The sequence below is a fragment of the Gastrolobium bilobum genome, unplaced genomic scaffold, assembly GCF_033153095.1.
Source record: "Gastrolobium bilobum isolate Gb01-03AN ecotype WA unplaced genomic scaffold, APGP_CSIRO_Gbil_v1 utg10722, whole genome shotgun sequence".
NCBI lineage: Eukaryota > Viridiplantae > Streptophyta > Magnoliopsida > Fabales > Fabaceae > Gastrolobium > Gastrolobium bilobum.
The window spans coordinates 87,992-104,722 of record NW_026895733.1 but is presented as its reverse complement, the minus strand read 5'-3'; the positions used below and the strand labels follow the sequence as shown (position 1 = coordinate 104,722).

The window sequence follows — 16,731 nt, the reverse complement described above, 5'->3', positions numbered from 1 at the left end:
GAAGTGTTTGTCATTTTAAATGATATAAGGTTTTGTCATTTTAAGAGAGAGACAGACACATAATTTTTTTTTATTTAAATTTTAAATTATAAAAAAACACTCACTTTCTCTCTCTCATGATTTCCATTTTTCTGTGTCTATCTCTCTCCTAAAATGACATAACTTATGTAATTTAAAATAACAAACACCAAACTTTTTTTAAAATATTAGTTCATTTTAGAACTAATTAATCCTTAAGCCCAAAACAAGGCCCATTGCTATCATTAACCCGGCCGAAGATGCAATTCTCGCGTTCTTCGTTTCGTTTCTCTCTCTGTCTCTCTCGCTTCTGTCGAAGCAGACTTGGTGTTAAGTCTTCCCCTCTTTCGTTTTTCAATCAAATCCCAATTCTGAAACTGAAAGTCTTCGTTCCAATCCGAATCCGAACAAAAAAAACCCATAAATTTCACCGCTTTTGATTCCATCCCTTCTCTGCAACCCCACTTGTTTCCACCGCCTTAACTTCAAATCTTTGTTTTTTTTTTAATCCAATTTTTTCTTCTTTGGATTTCTCTTAATATTTTGTTTCTGGGTATTTTTCCTTCCACGTTCCCAGCAAGTTTTTTTTATTAAAGGTATCAACTTGAGGGTGTTGAAACTCGGTCACAATGGGAAGACACGTGTTACTGGCACTTATGTTGTTGTCTCTGATTGTGTTTGATTCTTCTGATGCTTCCTTTGTTTGGGAGCTTAGAAAGTTGGTTGCTTTGGATCCAAAAGATAACAAAACTCAAACAACACAGGTGAGTTTTTCTCTCTCTTTTACCCCTTATGCTTCATTGCTTTGAAAAAATTGATTCCATTTTTATTTTTATTTTATTTTTCTTACGATGGTTGAATAAAGTTCTCTCCTTTAGGATTCTCCACCGCCAAAGGATTCTCCACCGCCAAGTGAGAAGAAACCTGATCCAAACCCTGTTGGTGAAACAATAAAGAACAAAGAGAATACACCTTCTACCAATAATGATACTGTTTCCCCAGTTCCACCACAACCTTTGACCAAAGTGGAGAATGGGACTGATCATCAAAAGGAGCCCAATAATACTGATCCTCGTACTAGTGCACCTCCTGTAACCAAAAAAGATGATGGTGGCAAGAATCAGGAAGAAGAGAAGAAAAAAAATGGGTTAATTGTTTCTCAATCTAACACCAATGAGACTTGTGACGGGCTGAATAAATGCACAGATGATGGGGACATGCTTGCTTGCATTTCCAAATTTGGTATTCACCATTGCTTTTGGTTATTTCATTAAGTCTCAGAAATCAATGATTTGTTTCGTTTGTGTGTTTTTTTTTTTGTTATAATGTTTTAGTGCAACTTTTGTTGGTTGTTCTTTGTGTTAATAACTGCTAACTCGGAGTAGAAGGATATTTATATCTTCAATGGAAATACTGATATAGAAACCAAGGAGGAATTGCTTCTATGATAAATGTTTGCTTAGTTCAGGAAGACCATATTAAACTGCTTAGTCTTTGGATGGTCTGAAATTCTAGTTAGATGCCATTTTCCAAATCAGTAGTGTCAAGGTAACTGAATTTTCCAATTTAGAATATGCAGTTAAGAGAAAATTAATTGTGGTTGAAAATTGAATGCTACTAATAAAGTTACTCAACATAGGGCAATACTATAGACTGAAAGATAACTCTTGGACAAAGTTTTTGGTAACTTGGTTAGAAATTTTGGGGTTGTTGAGTTGAGTGTGCAACAACGGGAATGTTGTTGCCAGGTCTGTGTGTTTGATGTCAAAGCTCTTGATTCTACTTTGTTAAGAAAACAAAAAACAGCAAGAAAATGGAATATAAAGTTCAACATTTGTTTCTGCCATTTATTGGACAATTTTCAGAAAAGAACAACTTCGATTCCAAGAACACAAATGCAGCTGAAATTAAATTATTGAATTTAACTTGGTTTCTAGTTTCTCACTGCTTCAGAATTTTATTGTGTTCTTTTTATTGTTCCATTAACAAACTGGCTTTGAACAATGTATCTATATGAACAATTTTGATTCTTATGGTAGTGTTTGGCAAATTTTAGACCTAGTTTCATAAATATTTGTAAAATTGAATCTGTTCAAAATAGTTCTTAGTTTGTCTAAAATTTGATTTTGAACTAGTTTAACTACAAATATTGGTAAGTAAATCTAGGTGACTTTTTTTTTTATAGAAATTTTAAAAGGGGAAGATAATTAAGGGAACATTTTATTTATAAATAAAAATGATTAGTAAATATGAACTAGTTTTGACATAGAAGCTATCTATGTAAGATTAAGAACTAGTTTTTCAAACAACAGGATTTTAAAACTGGCCCAATTGTTCCTAGTTATTCATTTCTTAAAGTTTTACAAAACTTGTAGTTCGGTGAGTCAACTATTAGTTAGAACTTTTTAGAATTTTTAGATCATGTAGTGAAAATTACAAGAAAGGAATTTTTAGTATTTGCACTTTAAGACAATTAAAGTTATTCCTATTTTTAGTAGTTCAGTATGCCTTAGGACGGAATAGAGAAAAACTATAAGCATGGTGGAGAGTTTGACCTATTGTTATTCCTATGTTCCAGATGGTCCCTTTTAGTCTTTTTCTCTTCATCTCCCTTCGCTTCTTTTTTTCCCCTTCTTTTTTACTTTATCTCTTTTCCCCTTCCCCATCTTTTTTTTTTCTTATTTATTTATCTATTTATTTATTTTATTTTATTTTCCTACACCCCTCTTATTTTTATTGTTCCTTTTATACTTATATATATATTTTATTATTTTATTTTTAATATTTTTTATCTTTTTTTACTTTTCTCTTTTAAATCCCTGCATATTTTTCATTTGTGTTCATCAACTACCGACCCCAATTAGTTTGGGATTGTTGATGTTGATGTTGCACTTTAAGACAATCAACTACTCAATTAGTTAACAGGGTTCAAAGAGTGGTTAGTGAGTGACCACTGCTTAATTAATCAAGTGTGTTATGTTGCATTTTCAAAAATTCTCTCTTTTTTTTAAATAATTTTCAAAAGCTAACTTTTAAACCACTCTCCATCAAACTCCAACTTCTGAGAGTAGGGGTGAGAACAATCTTTGTACGTAGACTTACATTTGGAATTGTTGAAGTTGCTAATTTTTCACTTGATCAACTGGAGTTAGAGGCTGTCTTTTTCAATGATGATGGTCAATTAGGGGGTGAAAGGACTTAGATGAGACTAGATCCTGTCTTATTTTTCTGGTTGTACGTGAATTGATTAAATGTTAAAGATATAGTTCATTTTCTTGTTTTGGAATCTTTTTGTAAAGACACAAAGTGTTTCCTTTGTATAATGATGGCTCTTAGTATTTTTTTGGTGAGGCTCGTTATCATAGGGAAAATATAAAGCTTAGCAAGGTGTTTTGAGAAGGTGAATATGCAAATCTTGGTTCTCAATTTAGATCTTTTGTCATGTTGCTCATACTTAATTTTATTTGACTTGCACACAGTCACACACATACAGTACCGTGTCCTGGTGTCCTATATTTTGGACATTGTATCTGTGTCATATCCGGTGTCCGTGTCTATGTGCGTGTTTCATAGGTCCTAAGTTCTTGGCCTAATTTTTTATTCTGGTTTTGGTAGAAGCAATGAAGATAATTTTTTGTGGCAGTGTGCAATATTTGCTACACTTTGGTGCATTTGGGTGGAGTGTAAGTCTCTCATCTTTAGTCAAGCAGCTACTGTAGGACAAGATTAGGGTTTTGGTTTCCATTCAGTGTAAAGCATCTGGTCTTTTTAGAGGGTTATCCTTTACAGATATGTTGAGGGATTGGATAGCTTTTACTACATTGGTGCCTTTTGATCCTTCTTGTTTTCTTTTATTTTATTTTAAGGAGTATTTCTTATCCTCCTTTCCCTTTGAACTTCCTTCTCTGTGTTCATAAATATCTTTTATTAAAAAAAGGGGTTCATTGTTGCTACTAAACTAGAAATACATCTTTTTTTTTTGAGTAAACTAAAAGGTATGCCCACCCCCGTCGGGGGTGAGACTAATCCCTTTTCGAGCATCGATCGGACCCTTTCGGGGGTAGCTCTACCCAATCCGTTTTTTCCATACCCAGGGCTCGAACTCGAGACCACTGGTTAAGGGAACACAGACTCCTTCCATCTGTGCCAACGGGTTTGGGTAGAAATACATCTTTTTAACCTAGAATTCCTTTTAAAAAGTGGAGCTAGTTCATGAACTGCGACCAATCCTACGATTAAGAGGCCAGATCAGGATTAGTGGATTACTATGTCCGGTTCACCTTGGTTTAAGAAATTATTGCATGAGATAGAGACTAAACTACTATATTGGCTAGTTCCTAGTTCAACCTGTTGAACCAGTCCATCTGATCCAGCTTGCTTCCAGAACTGACTGTTAGTTTTGTGTGGATTTGTGGCTTCAGCATGTGAAGAAACAGAGCAAGAAATAGTGCTGTGTACACTTCTCTATTTAGATGTTGTCTATTGATAGGAGATTCCTTCTGTGACCTTTGTTTACATGAGGGTACTGGTACCTTTAGCAGTTCGTAACTAATATTTAGTCATGTTTACCATTTAATTGAAATATAAATACAAATATAATTGCTGTACTTATATTTCAAGTAAGTGGGGCACTTGGAGAAATATTAACCACTAATTGTTAAGGTGTACCAGCCACCCTTGTAAAAAGGAAGGGTACTGGAAAAACCTCCTTATTGGTATAATAAAAAACTCATAATTCAATTACTTTTGCTATTGTAGTAATACTTGGTTCAACAACAGTCAACAATATGAACTGATTTGCATTTTTATTCATTGTAAAAACCACCAGATCCCAAATACTTGGTTGTTCTTCTTCAAAATAGAGGAGATGGCACCATCAAAGTGAAGCTTCGTAATGAATTTGAAAGTAACCTTGGAGACGTAGAAGTTGGCAAAAATAACACGGAAAAGGTATCAGTCATTTTTTCATAAGCTGAGATTTTTATTTTAATTGATGTTATTATTTATGTATCAAGGTGCTATTTTCTTCTTCATACCTGCTTCCTGTTCAAACTTAAGCATAAACCTCTGAGATGTACTGCTTCCTTGCCACTGTCTCAACTCATTGTTTATTTTGTGAAAGAAACTGAAACCACACCCCATTAAACCCCGACTAGCGAGGGTGGGGTGAGGGCAATCCATGTACACAGTTTTATCCTTGTATATTTGCAAAGAGACTATTTCCCGGATTCGAACTCATGACCTTCAGTCACAAAGGAGCAACTTTACCATTGCTCCAAGCTTGCTCTCAATTTTAGTTTTTTAGGGTTTAGGGTTTATTTTGTGAGTCAAACAAAACATAACATTATTTTGGACAAACAAAATATAATTTGTTAAAAATTGTCAGCAAGCATTTTACAAACAGTTTTTAATAAAAAATAGACTACTAGTGAATCAATTTCATCATTTCCAGGACCCACTGAGGTATAAAATTTCAGAATCATACAGTTCATTTGGATGTATGGAACAGAAAGAAATGTGAGAGTTATTAAGTTATGGAATAGAATGGAAAGGACACTGATGATCTTTCCTCCATTTATCTTAGGTTAAGGATGAGAATCAGATACTAGTCTTGGAACATAGAAGACTGAGAAGTGAGGGCAAGGGATTTTATAATTTTTTACCATTCTAACTGTTCATTTTTTTTAAAACCTTTGTTATTTATTGTTCCTTCATGACTGAAAGGTGATGCGTTCGAATCCAGAAAACAGCCTCTTTGCAATTATGCAAGGGTAAGGCTGCGTACAAGGATTTCCTCTACCCCACACTCGCTAGTCGGGTTTAACGGGGAATGATTTTTTTTTTTTTGTTACTTGTTGTTGGCAGGGGAAACTGAACGTCTGCTAAATCTCATTCAAATTCTATCCAGATGGAAGAAGGCTGAAAGTATAGTGTTCCTAAGAAACACATCACTCCATTTGTTTTCCTTCTCTCCAATACTATAATCCATTCAAATTAGGGTTCGGCTGTTCCTTTCTTTATTTTTCCTTTCAGTTCATTCTGTTCAATCCATACAAACTTATGGTTACACTGTTGGACCATTGAAATTATGGAATTAAATTTTTCATAAATAAATTCTGATCAAAATGTTTGTATGGGTACAGTTACCATAAGAAAGGAATTCATTTACAAACCTTGTCATAAGTTAAATTGTTAGGTCTAGAAATCAAGTCAATTTCTGTTCCACCACTTCTTTTGTCACCCTTCCATCACTACATGAAGCACCTACTTCTTGCTCCTTCCTGTGTATTTGGCTGGGGTAAGTGGGGCGGTCTTTCATATAGATGCACTATCTCCTGTTATTTGTGCTTACAGTCTCAAAGGCCATCTGGTCAAGCTTGTGTGCTCAGTATTTTGTTAGATGTTTGGTTTCATAAGAAATACAATGATGACCAAAAGTTTTTTACTGTAGTCTTGACTCTTGAGTACATATCGGATCTGCAATTGCCTTACTGTTTTTGCACTCCTGTTTTTCAGGTCAATATCACACAAACTAGCAGGGAAAGTACCCAACTGACTTTAAATGCTGGAAAAGGGGATTGTGTTCTTCACACGGTTACTCGCATACCCGAAGCGAATTTTTTTCTGCGTCTTCCTTCTTATGACAAAATTTTAACACCAGTAAACGGTGCCTATTTCCTCATAGTGACAGTGGTAGTCTTTGGAGGGACATGGGCTTGCTGCATGTTCAGGAAGAAGCGGCATGACGAGGTCCCATATCAAGAGCTTGAAATGGGATTGCCGGAGTCTGTTTCAGCTACCAATGTGGAATCAGCTGAAGGTTGGGATCAGGGATGGGATGATGATTGGGATGACAATGTGGCGGTGAAGTCACCATCAGTACATGCAGGAAGTATCTCAGCAAATGGCCTTACTTCAAGATCTTCAAACAAAGATGGATGGGAAAATAACTGGGATGATTAGTTATCAGAAGGGAAAAGAAACAAGGGAATGGATATTAGCCTCAAAGTTGGAGGAGGTGGAAGCAGAAAGCAAGGTGAAAAATCACAATTGGGGGGAGATTTAGAAGAAGGGATATGACAAATGTTGCTGTGCTGGGGCTTAACTTGTGTGTCCCAGCAAGGGACAACTAAAAAGAAAAGAGAAAGTGTAATAGTATTAACACATTGGATTGTTGATGTTGAACATGTAATAGTGAATGCCCTAGCCCAAACGAGAGACAAAGGAATCTGTAAATGAAACATAGGAGGTAAATTATATTTTTGAGATCAAATCCATATATACACTATATTCTTGTGACCCCAAAAATGAAAACTTTGTTTTTATTTGGCTACCTTGAGGAGGCTATTCTCTCTTTGTAGAGGTGGTTGGGTGTTGACTGGTGATGTGAGTCCACTTTTCATACTACTGTACTGTTTCTGGGTTCATGACTTAGTTTTAGGGAACAGGAGAACTATGATATGGCTAGTTTTAGTTATTGTTTGGTTAGTGTGTTGGGTTATTTTATTTTTCTTTAATATATGCACAAAGCATTTAACTTACTTTAATATTATTGAAGGTATATATAATATTTAAAGAAATAAACCTGGTGTAATGTGTCTGGAGTACTTATAAAATAGTAAAATAAAAAATGCCAAAATAAAATAAAATGAATGAATGAATGAAAAAGAGTTGATGGTGTGAAATTCCCCACCCCAGGTGAACCCGCTGTCATAAAACGTTATATTTTATGTACTAAATGATACATTTTTGAAGGAAATGTTACAAAAATTCTAATAGATTTAAAGAGAAAAATGTATGTCATTTTAAATGACACAAGTTGTGTTATTTTATAGACACAGTAAAATTATTTTTAGTGGGATTCACATCTTTGTGTTTATGAATGATATAACTTATATCATTTAAAATGACACAAACTTTTCCGTGATTTAATTGATAAACTAATATAAGTACTTGAAATTGAATTTTATTTTTAGTAGGAAACAAGGAATAAGAGAAGATGAATATAAACTATATTTTTAAATGATTTATCATTAAAGAAAGCCCATGCTCTAGTCTAAAGAGATTTTGCCGATCCAAAAGTGGTTTTAAACATCAAAATATAATTATTCATATTGCATAAGATAATTTATTTTATGTAACATATAAAAAATGAGTGAGATTTACTTTTTTTTCTCTCTTTTTTTTCGTGATAGATCCCATATATTTTTATATGTATTATATAAGATAAATTTATATCATGTAACATAAAAAAATTATATTCCCTTTAAATATACATGTCATCATAAATCATTGGAAAGCTTAAATGCATATATGTCACTCTTGGGCTCTTTTTCCTCTCACTTACGCGTGCGTAGGCAAAAGTCATAGACACCCAATAATTATTATTAGAGGGGGAGTGCCTTATTGAAGCTACAGTGTCATTGTGTCTCCATAAAGTAAAACCCAAATGTGGGAGTGCCTGAATGGGAATGTGGGATCAAAAATTATTTAATTGGACACATTGATTACCTAGCTATTGCAAGCTTCTGCATCAAACTTCATGTTATTCATTTGGTTCTTCTGCCAGTTATTATTATTTTTGTTTACTAAGAGCTTATTAATAATGCACAAAAAACAATGTTAGCATAAAATAGTATTGTAAGTAATTTAGACACATTAGAAGTTAGAAACCTCCACTTTTTTTGCATCAAGTATGTTAGACAAAAATGATATATGCTCTTGTTCACTTGAATCTTTTTCTTTATGACAAAGGTAACATTTGATTGTCACTCTTTTTTTTTTTTAAACTGATTCTAATTATTTCTTTAAAGCGAATCAGAACCCTCTAGTATCTCCACAGGTTCGACTCTTTGAGTTGCCTATGAGACTAATCCAGAGTTCGGGTGCGAGTCCAAAAATTACTGTACTTATGCCCCTCCCCAGATGATGTTAGTGGAATTCGAACCGAAGTCCTCTCACACCACTCAGTCCTCATGCTACCAACTGACCACACTTGGGTATTTGATTGTCACTCTTGCACTCAACAAAAAATCTTACCAACTGAATTAGTTGATAACTTTTTCGCATGAAGCAAAAATCAATATATTTTAGCTTATACGTAGGTTAATTGTAGGTATCCATCTTTTCAATGGTGATGATAATATTCTGTAGGGTCATTTACTGTTTTACATGCAGACGTAAATCAATATGGTAGCGTGAACATAAATCAATAACCTACATAAAACATTATTTCTGATTATTAAAGTGTTTTTATTTTTTTTTGGCCCTTTCAATTAGACCGCAATAAGAAACAGTTCACATTGTTGGAACATGGCAATCATGCATGTCCTGCACCAAATGTTACCATTTGAAAAAGCTTTTTTAGTTGGTGGTGCTTTTAAGGACATCTTGTGATGCGCTTTGATGATGTCTAAGAAGCCTATTTGATAAGGTTGTGTTGTGTGGCAGTCCTACAGCTATTTATTTTAAGCAATAACAATATATTTACTTCATATGCAAGCGTTAATTATTAAATTGGCTAGCACAAACTGTAAGTAAACTATTATTGTCTCTTCATAAAGTGCACATTCCCTTAGTGTGTCCTACGTTTTACTAAGAGAAACAAAAATACTAGTTTTGAGGTTTAAAGTGTCAATAAAGCAAGCAAGTGCTTTTTCCCTTTACCTTTTTTCTTTGCTGCATTATCTGTGGTCATGGCTCACATTTTGATCTAATTATACTCTGCGCCGTACATCATAGCTTTATTCACTTTTTCTTTTGGTTATTCTTAATCTCAAGTTTTAGTGTCTCTAAAAACAAATAATTCTTTTACAACTTAAGTGTGGAGGCTCATGAGTGTCCTAATTGAATGAACCTTCCTTTTACAGCAAAAAAAAAAAAAAAAACACAAGTTCAATGTCAATTAGCAAGAAAGGAAACCATAAAAATGCAATAAATAAAATTCAAAAATGCAATTTGACACCTTGAATGAAAAGGTATGGTTAAGAGATATCATTGTATCAGCTGTGGAACTGGTGAAGAAAAATCCAGTAATACAACATGAGATGAACAAAAATAAAAGAAAGAAGAGAAAAAAAGAAAAAGAAAATTTCAACAACTTGAACAAACCAAAGTAGGGAAAAATATGACTGAATATTCTTTGCATGTATAGCTTTAAACTGGATTGTTCTTCACCAGGTACTGCAATATGTGCTGTTTCTCAAACATTGCAACAAAATTCATTCTAATTCTTCTTGTCCTTCTGAAGGGCATTGGATTAACTCTAATATGTTGACTACTTCATCCATATCTGGACGGTTTGATGGCACTTGTGATGCACAAATTAACCCCAACTTTATCACAGGAATTGCTTCCTCAGCAGCAAAATTACCAAGTAACCTACCATCAACACATTGCTCCACAGTTCCTTCCTCCAAAGCACCTCTCACCATGTCACAGAGAACAACCACATCATCCTCCATATATTCCACAGGTTTTTTTCCTGTCACTATCTCCAGAACCAGGATCCCAAAACCATATACATCACATTTCTCAGTTATCTTAACAGTGCGGCAAGCAAACTCAGGAGCCATGTATCCAAGTGCACTTTGAATTTTGCTGCTCAAAACACAATGGTCTAGCATTGGTAACAGTTTCACCAAGCCAAAATCTCCTACTTTTGGCTCACCAGAACTATCAATCAGAACATTGGTTGATTTAAGATTATAGTGGATTATGTTCATTTGGTGCAAATGGGCCAATCCTTTTGCCATGCCAAGAATAATCTTGAACCTTTGACCCCAAGAGAAGACATTTTTGCTATTATCATCATGTAGGAGCTTATGCAAACTCCCTCTTGATAGATACTCATAAATGAGAAGCTGCAAGGATGAAGTCCAGTAATAACCTTCAAGTGCTACAAGATTCTGGTGCCTTATCTTCCCAAGCTTTTTAACTTCCCTCTCAAAGTCTTCTTGGGACTTGATCAAACTTGAGACTGTAAGCTTCTTGATTGCAACAGCATGTCCATCTCGAAGGAAAGTGCGATAAACAACTCCAAATCCACCACGACCTATTTCACTTTCTTTATTAAGAAGATTATGGGCTCCATCAGCAAAGTCTGCATCACCATCAAACATGACAAGCTTGCCATAGTTTGGATCATTTGCTGGCGAACAGCTGTAGTCCTCACCACCAGAGAAGGCAAATGGAGCAGCAGAACGCGCCATTGAAGAACGCACACGCATATTTAGGACAGTAATAGCCACCACACCAATGGCAATAAAAGCAGCTGCTCCAATAGCAATAAGAGCAGAGATACTGAGTATGATCCTATGATGATGATTTTGTGAGGAAATGCTGGAGTTGGAACCAGAAGAATTGGGATTTAAGACAATAGGTTTGGGATGAACAGAAGGGCATGAGTGGTTGACAATAGAACCACACAACAATGGATTACCGGAGACAGATGAGGGGGAAATGGTGTTGAAGAAGCCACCCACTGGTAACTCACCTTGAAGGTGGTTATAGGATACAATAAATGAGAAAAGATGGGAAAGATTTGCAAGCTCCTTGGGTAAACTTCCAGAGAGTTCATTCCATGACAAATCTACATACTGAAGATTGGTTAGATTTACAATGGCTGCAGGGATTGAACCAGTAAGCTTGTTGTGAGAAAGAATCCTGTACAATGCAATTGAAATGCACAAACAGAAAAGTAATTAGAAAAAAAAAAATGTAGACTCTTTAACCAGAGATGCCAATTTTCACAATTACTTTTAACAGAAGCGTGGAAAGATTTTTAATTTGTAAAAACAAATCAGTCACATTATGTTATAAAGAATAAAGCATGAACTATGATATTAGAGAGCTTACAAAAATGTTAGAGATGAACACTTCTCAATTTGAACAGGAATTCTCCCACCTAGGGAGTTCTTTTGTAGCCTCAGTTCACTGAGTGAAATTGCCCCTTCTATTTCAATAGGAATGCTTCCATTAAGCTTGTTCTCACTTAAGTCAATAATGTATAAAGATTTAAGTTCTCCTATACCAACAGGAATAGAACCAGAGATATTGTTGGTGGACATATTTAACACTTGCAGGCTACTAAGACCCTCAATCCCAGACGGAATTTCACCAGAAAATGCATTGGAGGACAAATCCAAAACCTCAAGACCATGATAAGATGCAGATGTGGACTTAAGTGAAGGATAATTTCCCTTAATGAAGCTGTTCCCAGAAAGAGAGATACTTTGTAAACCCAGCCTAAAAATCCATGAAGGAAGATGCCCTTCCAACTTGTTATGGCTGATGTCAAGAGCCAAAAGCTTAGTGCAATTTGTCATTGAACCAGGCAAGTTTCCTGTGAACTGATTCCTGGATAAATTCAATCTATGCAGTGAGTCTAGATTTCCTAATGATTTTGGAATCCAACCAGAAAACCTATTTGCAGAAAGATCCAATATCTCTAGATTTTTCAGTTGTCCAATCCAATCAGGAATGCCTCCTGTGAATGAATTACCCTGCAATCTGAGTGATGTGCATGAAGTGAGTCTTTGCATTGACTCAGGAAGTTCTCCAGAGAGAAAATTATCACTCAAATCAAGTGATTTCAAAAGTAAGCAGCCCCCAATATCCCCAGGAAGCCTACCAGTAAAGTGGTTATTCTGTAGACTCAACTCCCTCAAATCATACAGATTCTGAATTCCTTCAGGAATCTCTCCCTCAAGCAAGTTATTTGACAGATCAAGTGACTGTAGTCCCCTCAAGAACCACACCACAGATGGCAATTCCCCATCAAGTTGATTAGAGGAGAAGTTAACAGTTGCCAATGTGGAGCAATAACTCAAAGAATCAGGAATCTTACCTGTAAGGTTATTCTTTGCAAAGGAAACAGTTCTTAGAGATCCACATTGCTGGAAAAACCCTTCTGGGATTGACCCAGAGAGGTTGTTGTCACTCAAGTCAACAACTTGCAAACCCCCAAGGCGAGGAAGATCAGGGTTTATGGGCCCTGTGAAGTTGTTCCCAGAAAGTGAGAGAATTTGAAGGAACTGCAATCTCAATAGGCCTCTATCAACATGCCCAGAAAGAGAGAACCCATCAAGGACAAGAGCAGAGACCCTATTGGTTGCAGGATCACATTTAACACCTTCCCAATTGCAGGGACTGTTATCATCTTCATTCCAAGAAGAGAGTTTATGCTTTGGGTCTTCCAAACCAGCTTTGAACACAATCAACCCAAACACATCATCGTTGAAACCAGGGTCCACAGAGAGCACTGGCAGGACTGGACCAAAAAGAATAAGAAACAATAGGCATAAGCTTAATTGCATCATCTTCACCAAAGTGAGTATATTTAGAAATAAAGGGAAGTGTTCAAACTTCAAAAGCAGCCCCTCCTCATGAATTTCCACAAAGCTCAATCCCTTAACAAGAACACTATCACTTGCTTTCAGAAAAAGGATGGTAGCTCCAAACAAAGCACATCATATGCGCCACCAAACCAAGCCACTCTTCTCAGCAAGAGGCACAGTAACGGTAGATAGGACAAGCAATGGAAGCAGAAGTTGCAAGTATCCAAATCTCAAAGGATATAAACAAAAAGAGTAAGAGTAGAAAGAAACAAAAGGGGGGAAAGAAACAAAAGGATTAGACAAAAACCATGTGAGAATTAAGGAAATTCACTTTTGGTTTTTAACTGTTCAGAATTTCAAACGAAAGGAGCAAAACTAAGTAACACAAAGAAACAAACGAATGGAGAGTGGGAATGTGTTCCGTTCCCACTTTGAAGTTGGAACAAAGATTTTATCTTTTGGTAGAACAATGAAAATTTTGTTAAGGAAATAAGAGAGAAAGGTTTTGTTATGACTTTGAGCTTTCTAATGGAATGAAAAGAAGCAAAAATTTGATTTTTTGATATTTGATTAGCTTGGAAAGCGGCGAAAGAAACGCAAGGAGTGAAGGGTCTATAAAGAAATGATAGTAAGAGGAAGCCTCGGGGGTGGAGAAGCCATTAAAGTTCTCAGGGTGTGTGTGGTGTGGGTTGGTAGTGTGAAGAGTGAAGAGAGTGTGTGAGATAGAAAAGCATAAATAATAGTGTTTCTATTCCAAGTCTTCTATGCCTTCTGGTTTGTGTCAGAGAAAGTAAAGTGAAGCATTTAAAGCTTCTAACGTCAAAGACAGAGAAAGAGTGTGTGTGTGTATCAGAGAAGCTTTTTCTATGGTATGTTGCTGTATTCTTGTTTTTTTATTTAATTGTTATTAATTTAATTGTTATTAATTTAATTGTTATCACTTTAAGTTTAATTGTACCATTAATGTGATATAATAAATATTAAATAATATAAAATAAAAAATTTGTCATACTCCTCTTTAAGTTTGTATGGCTTCATTATAATGGTCAAAACCAAAATCATAATGTGTTGTTGTGTATGCACCTGCACATTTGTTTGAATTCAACTATTCAAGGTTTTTTTTTTTTTTTTTACCAATGTTTTTATAATAATAAATAAAATTTCTTATACAAAAGTGTCCTCCCACTCCCACCACCTGTATACACGATTTCCTGTGAAAATGACAACATCATTATCAAACCAAGTTGTACAGCATAATGTCATTGTAACATAACCATTCATGATTTCAAGTATATATAATCATTCAAGATTAATCTGAAAGCATGTTTCTTTAATTATTATCATTAAAAAGCAAAATTAAGCCAAATAATCATTTATTTGTTTAGTCACCAAAATGAATTTATGTTTATTGTTTGAGAAAAGTGTAATAATTTTAGAATTCCCACCTATAGTATTGTAGTATTATTTGTTATTGAAATTACATTTTATTGTAATTCTAGTTATCATTTATTACTATTTTTTTATTAACAAAATCCAACCGTGACCATAATTGCCATTGAATGGTTGTGCAAGAATTCATAATTTCAAAGAATAAAATAGAATAAAAGATGGCCCTCCCTTATTCAGAAAATTCAGAGTTGAAATAAAAACACATTGATGTCTCATGGGAACAATTTATTGCCCGAGGAGACAAGGATACCTTTGAAAAGAATAAAAAAGAACCAACCAAATGATGTCTCCACATTACTTGCTGCAATGAGCATCAAACTCCCTTTCTCTAATTTCCTTTTTTTTAATGTGACATTGACTTGGAAAATGTGCTAGTTTTTACAAAACTATATGATCATAACTAATTGCATTTACAATTTCTAGTATCAAAATAAAATTGAATTGTGTTACATCAGAAGCTTAGATTGGTGAAATGTATTTGTCAACATTACACCATAGTTGTAGCCATAGACGTCCCAATCAGACCACTTTAGGAAAAATTTCAAGCCAAGAAGGTAACACAAACACTAGAGTCAGCCATATTCTTTTTGGGCATCTTTGTTTTGTAATGCTTGTTTTGAAGCTTCAAGATTCAAACTTTCAAACACCCACCTAGTTCTTATTCAAATGGGTTCAAGCTGTTTGCTCTTGGGCCTTTCCTTTGATTTGACTTTGTATACCCAATGTTGCTCCATAAATTGACTCATTTTGCTATTTGCCTTAGAAGGCAAGCAAATATGTGACTAACTAAGAGCTACGCTTTCCATTGTGCTTGTTGAATGTTGAATTCACATCATCAAATTCACATTCACATGCTTGTGATTTTAAAAGGGTTTTAAGTTTTAAATTTTGTTTATTTGGAGTTGGTGTGTTTAAATGGCACAGGATCCAAGTAACCGAGAAACATGCATCAATCTCTTTATGTCTGAAAATGAAAATAAAAGAAATGAATAGCTTAAAGAGTTTATAGACCCAAAATAAACATATGATTATAGGCCCATGCAACTTTTTTTATTTTTTTGTTAGCCTATACTGCGTCTAGTGTCCTATTTATTTTAAGTCTTTACAGAACAAAAGTAACATGTATAGCTCTTGTTGCGATCAGTTCCCCCTTTATATTGAACCAATGGGCCAGCTCTTATGGACCTTTATCCAATAAACGAGAAAAAAATTTCATTTTTGTGTGTGTGCGGGGTTTTTCATGTTATATATATATATATATATATATATATATATATAGAGGTAGGATCCTTTGACACTAGTGTCAAATTTAAAATTTGACACCTCATCTGAGAGTCATTAGATCAAAAAAGATCAATGGTATCACATGCTTACAAATCAGAGTCGTTGATTTTTTTTTAATCTAATGGCTCTCAGATAAGGCGTCAAATTTTAAATTTGACACTGGTGTCAAAGGATCCTACCTCCATATATATATATGAGTTAGGATGATGTTTTTGAAAATAAAAAATAAAGATTATTCTTAAACATAAGAAGTCATGGAAAGTAATAACATTCTAGTTATATTCCAAATAACTGAAAAAAAAAAACAATTAAATATCGATCACTAATTATTAAAGGTATTAGTTTCCTAATAAAATAAAAAATTCTCATTTTCATGAGGGACAAAATTACTCTTCCGTTAATTTTTCTTAAAGCAAAGCTTATTAAAGTCAGTAAATTTTTAGAAAAAATAAATATTTTTAATTAAAAAAACCTACACATTACTAAAAGAAATTTACTTTAACTTATAAGCTAAATTTAATCAAAATTTGCTAACGAGAAAAAGAAATATTAAAAAAGGTTTATGAGCGGCTAATGTGTTGAGCCTAGGTGTGTATATATCCCTTGAGAGGGTATAATAATGCACTTAGATATAGTGTATGGA

The 16,731-nt window shown here is 34.5% G+C and overlaps 2 protein-coding genes across 2 annotated transcripts; one reads left to right on the top strand and one right to left on the bottom strand.

Moving 5' to 3' along the window:
• Positions 1-319: 319 nt before the first annotated feature.
• Positions 320-7,392, top strand: LOC133295188 (uncharacterized). The gene is made up of 4 exons (XM_061493988.1): positions 320-782; positions 897-1,260; positions 4,847-4,968; positions 6,535-7,392. Exons 1-4 carry the CDS (start codon positions 648-650, stop codon positions 6,979-6,981), a joined length of 1,068 nt encoding a protein of 355 aa, XP_061349972.1. The 5' UTR covers positions 320-647; the 3' UTR covers positions 6,982-7,392.
• A 2,737-nt stretch (positions 7,393-10,129) lies between these two features.
• LOC133295183 (leucine-rich repeat receptor-like protein kinase PXC2) lies at positions 10,130-13,391 on the bottom strand. The gene is made up of 2 exons (XM_061493982.1): positions 11,875-13,391; positions 10,130-11,682 (listed from the first exon to the last, which is right to left on the bottom strand). The coding sequence occupies exons 1-2, from the start codon at positions 13,335-13,337 to the stop codon at positions 10,239-10,241; spliced, it is 2,907 nt and encodes a 968-aa protein (XP_061349966.1). The 5' UTR covers positions 13,338-13,391; the 3' UTR covers positions 10,130-10,238.
• Between the last annotated feature and the right edge of the window lie 3,340 nt (positions 13,392-16,731).